We start from the raw sequence: 10,916 nt of genomic DNA on the forward strand, positions 1-10,916 counted from the left end.
GTGAAACCCCATCTCTACAAAAACTACATAAAAGAATTAGCCAGGCGTGGTGGTGGGCACCTGTAATCTTAGCTACTTGGGAGGCTGAGGCAGAGAATTGCTTGAACCCAGGAGGTAGAGGTTGCAGTGAGCTGAGATCGTGCCATTGTGCTCCGGTCTGGGAAACAGAGCAAGACTCCATCTCAAAAAAAAAAAAAAGAAGTACTCTAACTAATGAGTGAGGAAGTAATGCTAGAATTAGAATATCACAATTTTACCACTTCTAATTATTAACAAATCTGGGCATTGACAGTCAACATCGTCTAACATAACAAAAGGAGAGACAAACAGATGTGCCCCATGAGTGCTACCCCTCGGGGTAGTACTGTCTGAAGTATTCTTGCCAAACAAGCCTGAATCTGATAAGCATCTAGATTCAACTACTGATTTGTGGGAAAACACAGAGGACAAAAGAAATGTGTCAGATGTCACCACTGGGATGCAGTCAGACTGTTGGAAACTTTATGGGACAAATGATCCAGTTTTTTCAACAAATAAATTGCAAGTGGAAAAAGAAACTAGAATAAAATTGATGCTAGCAATATGCAGACTAATGGTAATATATAATTATTTGACCTTAATTCCTACTTGAGTTAAGCAAACTGATGGTAAAAATAGCAGAAAAACAAAGACAAACTTTTACATTTAACAATTGTAAATTTGAACAATGACTAGATATTTGATATTAAAGAATTTTTATTAATACATAACTGTACATTTTTATGAGGTACAAGTGATATTTCAATACATGTATACAGTGTGTAACAGTCAAATCAGGGTAATTAGAATATCCGTCACCTCAAACGTTTGTCATTTCTTTGTGTTGGGAACATTTCAAATCTAGCTTTTCTGAAATATACAATAAATTATTGTTAACTGTAATCACCTACTGTGCTATCAAACACTAGAACTTATCCTTCTAAATGTATTTATTCCCCCTCCCCAGTAGCCCTTCCCAGCCTCTTGGAACCATCATCCTGCTCTCTACTTCCATTAGATGAACGTTTTTTGCTCCCCCATATGCATGAAAATGTGATATTTATCCTGTGCCTGGCTTATTTCATTTAATATAATGACTTCCAGTTCCATCCATGCTGCTGCAAATGACAGGATTTCATTCTTTTTTATGGCTGAATATTATTCCACTATGTATATATACCATGTTTCCTTTATCCCTTCATCTGTTGTTGTACACTTAGGTTTATTCCATATCGTGGCCATTGTGAATAGTGCTATAATAAATGTAATCTCTTTGATATACTAGTTTTCTTCCTTTTGGATATGTATCCAGCAGTGGTATGGTAGATCTACTGTTAGTTTTTTTTTTGTTTTGTTTTGTTTTGTTTTTTTGAGAGAGAATCTCGCTCTGTCACACAGGCTGGAGTGCAATGGCGCGATCTGGGCTCACTGCAAGCTCCGCCTCCTGGGTTCACGCCATTCTCCTGCCTCAGCCTCCCAAGTAACTGGGACTACAGGTGCCCGCCACCACGCCCAGCTAATTTTTTGTATTTTTAGTAGAGATGGAGTTTCACTGTGTTAGCCAGGATGGTCTCGATCTCCTGACCTCGTGATCCACCCACCTTGGCCTCCCAAAGTGCTGGGATTACAGGCGTGAGCCACTGCGCCCGGCCCGATGGTGAGCATTTTTAAATATGCCTGTCGACCATTTTTATGTCTTCTTTTAAGAAATGTCTGCTCAATCATTTGCCCATTTTTTTAGTCAGTTTTTTGCTTTTGAGTTGCTTGCATTCCTTGTATACTCTGGTTCTTAATCCCTTGTTGGATGGATAGTTTGTAAATATTTTCTCCCATTTTGTAGGTTGTTTCATTAGTTTGCTGATTGTTTCCTTTGCTGTGCAGAAGCTTTTTAACTTGATGTAATCCCATTTGTCTATTTTTGCTCTTTGTTGCCTGTGCTTTTGAGCTCTTGCCCAAGAAATCTTTGCCCAGACCAATATCCTGCAGCATTTCCCCAATATTTTCTTCCAGTAGTTTCATAGTTTCAAGTCTTACATTGAAGTCTTTAATTCATTTTGATTTGATTTTTGTATAAGGTGAGAGATGGAGGTCTAGTCTCATTTTCCTGCATATGGATATCCAGTTTTCCCAACACCATTTATTGAAGAGACTGTTATTTCCCCAGTATCTGTTCTTGGCACCCTTGTGGAAAGTCAATTGGCTATGCATACATAGATTTATTTATGGGTTCTCTATTCTGCTTTTTTAGTCAAAGAGTCTATTTTTATGGCAGTACCATGCTGTTTTGGCTACTATAGCCTAATAGTATATTTTGAAGTCAGATAGTATGATGCTTACAGCTTTGTTTTTTTTTTTCCTCAGGATTGCTTTGGCTATTCAGGGTCTTTCTTATGTGATTCCATAGGAATTTTAAGATTGTTTGGCTAGGACTTCCTAATATTAAAGAATTATTGTTAATTTTTTAAAATAGTGGATTTGCAAAATACCTACATGAAATAATTTCTTATTAGAAAAATAACCAATATGCAATAACCCCAAAATGCTTATTGGTATAGATAACAATGAGAATTACCACATTTAGCCGGGCGCGGTGGCTCACGCCTGTAATCCCAGCTCTTAGGGAGGCAGAGGCGGGAGGATAGCTTGAGCCCAGGAGTTCGAGACCTGCCTGGGTAATATAGCGAGACCCTGTTCTCCACAAAAAAAAGGAAAAAAAAAAAAAAAAAGAGAATTACCACATTTACTGGGACCCATGTCAAGTACTTCCAGGCCCTACTAAATGGTGCTGAAACCAATAATCAGTAGTTGGCAGTTGAAACATATGATGATATTTATGCATCATTGTTTATAATAGCAAACAGTTGGAAATAATACAACTGTCTATTAACAGAAACAAGACAACGCTGTATATTCATACCATGGAATTCCATACAATAGTTAAATTGTGCAGTAGTTGAAAAACAAGACTCTATAAGCCAAACTGGCTGGGTTCAAATCCCATCTCTGCCCTGTCACTCCCTATCAGTGTTCCCTTGAACAAGTCACTTCTTTTTGCCTCAATCCCCTCCCCTGCCCTTTGTTTTTTTGAAACAGTTTTGCTCTGTCGTCCAGGCTGGAGTGCAATGGCACGACCTTGGCTCATTGCAACCTCTGCCTCCCAGGTTCAAGCAATTCTCCTGACTCAGCCTCCCAAGTAGCTGGGATTACAGGCATGTGCCACCACGCCCAGCTAATTTTTGTATTTTTAGTAGAGATAGGGTTTTACCATGGTGACCAGGCTGGTCTTTTACTCCTGACCTCAGGTGATCCGCGTGCCTCAGCCTTCCAAAGTGCTAGAATTACAGGCATGAGCCACGGAGCCTGACTATTTCCTCATTTTTAAACAGGGGAAGTAATGGTACCTATCTCAGCGGGTCATAAGATTGTTGTGAGGATTAACTGAGTTGATAAATATTTATACTGAAAATGTATTATACTCAGAATAGGTTGATTATAATAATTTTTTCTTATTTTAAAGACTTTTTACAGAGATATTTCTAGTTGTCAGGTAATTTTCATTACCTGAATAAGTCTAACAACATAATGCATGAAAAACCAAGTTGCAGAATGAAACACAACATTGTACTACTTGTATAAAATTGTTCAGCCTAGACATCATAGTGAGACCCCCATCTCTACAAAAATTTTGTTTAATAATTAGCCAGGCATGGTAATGCACACCTGTAGTCTCAGTTACTCAGGAGGGTGAGGTGAGAGGATCACTTGTGCCCCAGAGGTTCAGACTGCAGTGAACCAAGATCATGCCAGCTGCACTATAGCCTGGGCAACAGATGAGACCCTGTCTCAAAAAAAAAAAAAAATTAAAACCGGCAAAAAATAGGAGGATTAGGAGAATTTAGATCATATCTTATATTTTTGAGACCACCAAACCCAGGCAAAGGACTTGACAACAGTCTTGCATTTGATGTCTACAAATTTCTGGACCACAAAGGAAAGAAATTGATTTATCCTCTGAACTCTTGATATTTACTAAACAACTTAAGACACAGAATCATTAGAAGGCTAAGTGGTTTAAAACTAGAGTTTGGAAGCCCTGGTAGCTCATGGCTTTAATCCTAGAACTTTGGGTGGCCAAGGCGGGACGATCACTTGAGCCCAGGAGTTTGATACCAGCCTAGGCAACAAAGTGAGACCCCATCTCTACAAATAATACAGAAATTAGTGAGGCATGGTGGTGTATGCCTGTGGTCCCAGTTACATGGGAGGCTGAGGCAAAAGGATTGCTTGAGCCCAGGAGGTTAAGACTGCAGTGAGCCTCGTTTGTGCCACTGCACTCCAGCCTGGGTCACAAGACGAGACTATGTCTTGAAAAAAAAGGACTTTAATCCTGTCATCCCAACTACTGACATTTGTAGAACCTGGCACATCAAGTGAATACTGGACAATGCTGGTGGATGAATATGCCTCTCATGCAGAAATTGTATGCCTCGATCTCCGGAGCAATCCAGAAGGGGTATAGACTATTCTGAGTTTAAGGATACTCGTACTGTTCAATCTCTGAGTATCAGGTAGTAAAACAGGAAAAAATGTGGAATACGCTTATAGTCACCCCATTTAACTAAATGGATTACTCACTCTCTGTAAATCCCACTAACTAATGAACATAATATTCTAAATAGTCATTGCTTATAGGCCATTCTCTTTCTGCTCCTGCTGAGTTGTATGTTTACAAAAGCCAGTTGTGTTTTGTCCCAATTAATTATATAGTTTTGTTAGATATCACATAAATAGATGAAGTATGAGTTATATACATGAAAAGCATCAATAAGGGATAGAATAAAACCTGCAATATAACTGATATATTCTTTATGGACATACACAGGCAAAAAACAAAATGGAAATGATAATACCTAATTCGTGATAATGGTCACCTCTAGGATAGGAGAGAAATAGAATCAGGAGAAGTATACAGTGGACTTGTATGTATTGTATGTCCTTTATTTAAAAAAAAAGCAGGGGGGAGAGACAAAGCAAATATGTTTAAGATTTGATAAAGCCAGGTTTTGGATACATATTTTTCCTATTCCTATCTTCCTTTTGTTTGTCTCTCAAGACTAAGCAAAAGAAAGACTCCCAATTTCATCAGAAAATGCTCTAAAATTAATTATTAAGGTGATTTATTATCTGGACTTGGTGAGACCAGAGCAGAATCACAGGAGGACGTGGTAGCACCATCCCTGAATTGTGCGGTTAGTTAGGTACACTTATATTCCAGGGACCAGAACTAGATACGAAATCTCCAGCAATTTAGACAATGAATCTCTACATTATTCCTTAAGACCATTACATGTTTGGCCGGGCGAGGTGGCTCAAGCCTGTAATCCCAGCACTTTGGGAGGCCGAGACGGGCGGATCACGAGGTCAGGAGATCAAGACCATCCTGGCTAACACGGTGAAACCTCGTCTCTACTAAAAAATACAAAAATCTAGCTGGGCGAGGTGGCGGACGCCTGTAGTCCCAGCTACTCGGGAGGCTGAGGCAGGAGAATGGCGTAAACCCGGGAGGCAGAGCTTGCAGTGAGCTGAGATCCGGCCACTGCACTCCAGCCTGGGTGACAGAGCGAGACTCTGTCTCAAAAAAAAAAAAAAAAAAAAAAAAAAAAACGACCATTACATGTTTATGGATAAGTCCTGCCAGCTAGCCTTCTTTCCTGAAATCTGGTTTTCCCTGAGCTCCCAAACTAGATCCTTGAGCTTGGGGAACAAACATATCTAGCCAGACAGGCCTTTGACAGGCCCCTCATGCTGATATCTTAACCTTTCTCTTGACCATCTCATCTCTCAGATGATTTGCGTCCTTTATTTGGATTTGAAACTGGCCTGCTGGTTGGCGAGCCCCATGAGTTTATTCTTCATATTCTGTCCCATGCTGGGTTTCCTTTGAAAGCTTTGTGGAAAATGAATGGCATTGCTTAATCTGGTATCTTCAAGGGCTATTTTTTCTAGATAAAGAAGAAAGTCAACACATTCTTAAACATCTCATAAAATTGCATGGCACAATATCACTTGTTTCCTTAGGACAGAATCATAAAAATTATTATGAAATATAAATATTGTTGCCAGAATTGAAGAGAATGAGAGATGTGATTTGGCAAAAGCATTCCCAACCAGCACCACCACTCTCACACCCTCAGTATGAGTTAAATCTTAAATCTCATCTTTGTGCAATATTAAAAGATTATGATGCTAGTGTACAGACCAATTTGTAAAACCATCTTGTCTTGGGAAAGTTTTTTCTTCAAACCAGAGAAATTATTAGAATCAAAAAATTAAACACAAAATAATAAAGAAAATTTTAAAAAATAAATTATTACAATCAGAAGATAGTTTTATCCATAGATGCTTATTTTCTGTGTTTACTAAAACTACTGCTACTGTCCCAGGTTATACTGAATTTGAAACCCTAAAGTCTCATTGCATCTTTTTCTACATAATTATATTACATGTTTGTTTTGTAAAATATCTAAATTTTGTGTCTTACAGAGACAACATAGAGTAATGGAAAACTTTATTTCTGTTCCCATCTGTTCTACTCATCTTGCCATATGACCCTGAACAGTTCTCTTTCTTTATAGATTCTCTCAAATGCACAGTGAACACCTGAAATATTTACCTTACCACCCACTTTCTATCCCAAGCTGACTGCAAAGTTCCGTTTTTGCAATTTGTAGATCAAGCCATGATAGCATCTAGGCAGAATAAAGTGATACTGCCCTCTGCTGGTCCTGAGAACACCCATCAGTGAAATGGCCCTGCCCATCCTCACTGAGGGACCAGGGCTCCTTGCTTGTGGCTGACCAGACAAAGCAAGAAACCACAAAGAAAGAAGGCAAATTGCATGTCTAGAAAAAGAATAATATTTTAAGTATTTGGAGGTTAATGATTTCTAACGCACATATCAGGAGATCGTTTTATTTGACAGGCACTTATTTTCTCTGTTTACTAAGACTACTGCCACTATCACAGATGCCATAGCCATTTGTGTCTGTCTTGCCACCAAGTGTTTGTAGTATAGTCACTTTACCCTGCTGTAATTCTCACCTAGTAAGCAGGCTGTGGGCCCCTTTGGGCCACTGTCACTCTGTCTTGCACTGTTTTTCTTCCTTGGGACATATATAGTCCCGCTTTTGTTCAAACTACTTAGATTAGTTTTTGCATATTCAACTTTTAGTTTGTGAATAAACATGAAGATACAGGTTGAGTATCTCTAATTCAAAAATTTGGGCCACACTTGGTGGCCTAATCCTATCCTAGCACTTTGGAAGGCCGAGGTGGGGGGATTGCTTGAGGCCAGGAGTTCAAGACCAGCCTGGGCAACATAGTGAAAACCTGTCTCAAGAAACTTTTCTTTTTTTTTTTTTTTTTTGAGATGGAGTCTTGCTCTGTTGCCCAGGCTGGAGTACAGTGGCGCGATCTCAGCTCACTGCAGCCTCTGCCTCCCAGATTCAAGTGTCTCTCCTGCCTCAGTCTCCCAAGTAGCTGGGATTACAGGTGCCCGCCACCACACCCAGCTAATTTTTATATTTTTAGTAGAGATGGGGTTTCACTGTATTGGCCATGCTGGTCTCAAACTCCCAACCTTCAGTGATCTGCCTGTCTCAGCCTCCCAAAGTGCTTGGATTACAGGCGTGAGCCACTGTGCCTGGCCTCAAAAAACATTTTTTAAAATTAGCCAGACATAGCAGTACATGCGTGTAGTCCTAGCTACTCAGGAGGTTAAGGCGGAAGGATCCCTTGAGCCCAGCAGTTCTAGGCTGCAGTGATCTATGATTGTCATCAGCCTGGGTGACAGAATGAGACCCTGTCTCCAAAAAAAAAAAGAAAGTCCAAAATGCTCCAAAATTCTAAACTTCTAGCAGGCTGGCATGATACTCAGAAGAAATGTTCATTGGAGCATTTCAGATATTAGATTTTCAGATTTAGAATGTTCATCCAGTAAATATAATGCAGATATTCCAAAATCTGAAACACTTCTTGTCCCAAGTATTTCAGATAAGGAACACTCAACCTGTAATGTCAACTCACATGTGCCAAGGAAAGCAAATATACACCATCAGTGAGAAAAATGCTGCAGAAAGGTGGGGCTTCATTATACCCTCAGATTCCTGTACATCTCTGTTAAGTTTTAATAAAAGATGTTTAATTAATAACTTTTTTGGTGTGTTGATTATCCTACAAGTGCTTTATGAGAATCTGATAAGGATTTGTTTAAAGCTCATTTTTTTTGGAGCTTATCTATATTAATATAATTTTAAGACTTCAACATTTTTAGAGTCGCCGTTGATTATGTTATGCTGCATTTGTAAGAAATGGTACTGCCCTGAGTATACTCATGGTAAAGGCAGTTGAGAATTACAGTTTTATCTTATTTGAATTTAGTGCCTTTAAAATCTCTTTCAGACTGGTCATGGTGGCTCACATCTATAATCCTAGCACTTTGGGAACCCAAGGCAGGTAGATCACTTGAGCCCAGGAGTTCAAGACCAGCCTGGGAAATATGATGAAACCCCATCTCTACAAAAACCCCATCTCAGCTCACTGCAACCTCCACCTCCCAGGTTCCAATTTTTCTACAAAAAACTACAAAAAATAGCTGGGTATGGTGATGCACACCTGTAGTCCCAGTTACTACAGCTACTAGAGAGGCTGAGGTGGGAGGATCTTTTGAGCCTGAGAAGTTGAGGCTGCAGTAAGCCACGATCATGCCACTGCACTCCAGCCTGGGTGACAAAGCCAGACCCTGTCTAAAAAAAAAAAAAACTGTTTTGAAATAGGCTTGTATGCTGCTACTGAAATAGTTGCTGGTCCTTACAGTAAAGGAGTAAAAAATGAAGGAGGAAAAAGTGTGTAATCCATGTCCCAAGTGTCTTCATGCAGAGTATATAAGGAGCTTGTGATTCAGTGTGTGGCTTCTGCTTACGCACTCACAAAACCACACACATTTTGTTCATGATTTCCCATAGGTAGACAGTAGCTGTTCGTTAAATGAGCAGATAGACATCATGAAATCCAACAGTGATCCCTGTGCACTCTCAAAGAACTCCTGATTTTTGCTTCATAGCCACAACTTACAGCCACTTAATAGAGAGAATTGAGGTTATAGCCAGTTACCTCAGCAGCAGTAACACAGTCCTATCTTGAAAAGGTCTTACACATGGCATGTAGTACACAGAGACTCTTCAAGGCAAAATCACAACCACCTGGCTTCTAACTACACAGGCACTACATTTTGTGGTATTCATGATACCTATTCCAGCTCTAGACCAAAAAGGAGATTAGCATGTATTAAGCATATAATTTTTACCAAATGTCTTATATATCTGGTATACATCCCTAAGAAATGAACCAAATTTTGTTGTGTAACTGTTATATAACCTTAGTAATCATCTTCAGTGTCCAACATTTCAGAAGAGACTCAACTTATTAAATTGCTTCAAAAGAAAACTTATCAGAAACTTTAGTTTTACTCACAGAAAACAGATGAACTCAATTCCAAAGAATAAAATGGGCCAAAAAATGTTTATTGAAAATGGTACCTACTTTTCCTTGGAAAATTATTAATTTTTTAAAATTTGAAACATCCTTAACTTTTAGAGGTGAGAGAAGTAGTTCTGGAAAGACTAACTGAAATTTGGCAGTGTAAATTATCTTTAAAATTTGAAAAGCAAGTTTTTTTTAGAGGTTTCAAGGCAGAATATTACTTTGGGAAACAAAATCATAAAGTGAGGGGAAAACAGAAGTGCTAATTGGCAGTTAATTTGGCATTTAATTTATTTTGATTTACTTTCAGTTCTTTTGAAAGACAATTTGATGTTGTAAAAAGAGCAGGGGTTTTGCAAGTAAACAAACTTAAATATATCCGAAGTGCCTTCTAAATGCCTGCAGAGTTCATTTTCCTTCCCTCTGTTGTTAATCGCCTCTTAAGTTCACTCTTACTCTGAAACCCAGCAGGAAGTCCTGAAAGGAAGGCAGTTTGATTTGTGCTTATCTTTCCCTGGGCAAATTTGGTTACCAGAAAATGCCCTTGAAGCCCAGGACAGTCTTCTAGAGCCAGACAGCAGCTTTGGTGGGCAGGTAATGGGCTAGAATGAGCAGTAGGAAAAGTGCGGTTCTCCTGAGTCCCTAATTCATGCTATATCCTCATTCTGTGTGTAAGGCCAAGCTGTAGGTTCACTCACATACCAATTGCTGTCTCTTAAAAAGAGTACCCTAAAGCCAAGTAGAAGAAATGTTAAATTATCTGGAGTTTTATGTTTACATTGTGATGGATTTTATTATATGCCCTAATTGTAATAATATTCACTAAATCTACAGTGCCTCCTTTTCCTGTATTTTCTATTTGATATAATAACAGCTTTGATTTTTAGCTGTTACTAAAATACCCATTTTGATAAAGTGACTAAGACTCTCAAGGATCCAACAGCAAGCCCACAGTTGCCAGTTAAAAAGGAGTAAGTTGCTGATTGCTAAGCCTGTACTACCATAAGATATTCTTTAGAGAAATCCTTTGATCACATCTATGATTAACTGTGGCCTCTGTGACCTTATGAACTGTTATAATTCTGCCAGCCCCATGGTGATATATTTTGTGTATTCTCACAGAAACTTGCCCCTGGAGTCAGCCAGTTTGCTTACACATGTGTACAAGACCACCCCATTTGGACAAATCAGCAGTTTTGGGAGACAACCTTTTACAATGCAGTGCAGGAACAGGTTCGCTCCCTTTATCTCTCAGCCAAGGAAGACAATCATGCCCCGCATCTGAAGCAAAAGGTAAGAGAGAAGAAAAGAACGCTAATTGTGTGGGATTAGGATTCTGGCTTTAAGGAAAGCAGACG

At 39.1% G+C, this 10,916-nt stretch overlaps 1 protein-coding gene across 2 annotated transcripts in view; it reads left to right on the forward strand.

The window, feature by feature from the left end:
• Nucleotides 1-10,916, forward strand: part of SBF2 (SET binding factor 2) — a 546,407-nt gene that overhangs the window by 454,860 nt on the left and 80,631 nt on the right. For both annotated transcript variants that reach the window (XM_026454017.1, XM_026454018.1), the window contains one exon: nt 10,681-10,851. In XM_026454017.1, coding sequence (XP_026309802.1) covers nt 10,681-10,851 — 171 coding nt within the window. The remainder of the gene's footprint in view (nt 1-10,680; nt 10,852-10,916) is intronic.

The sequence above is a fragment of the Piliocolobus tephrosceles genome, chromosome 13 (assembly GCF_002776525.5).
Source record: "Piliocolobus tephrosceles isolate RC106 chromosome 13, ASM277652v3, whole genome shotgun sequence".
Classification (NCBI taxonomy): Eukaryota; Metazoa; Chordata; class Mammalia; order Primates; family Cercopithecidae; genus Piliocolobus; species Piliocolobus tephrosceles.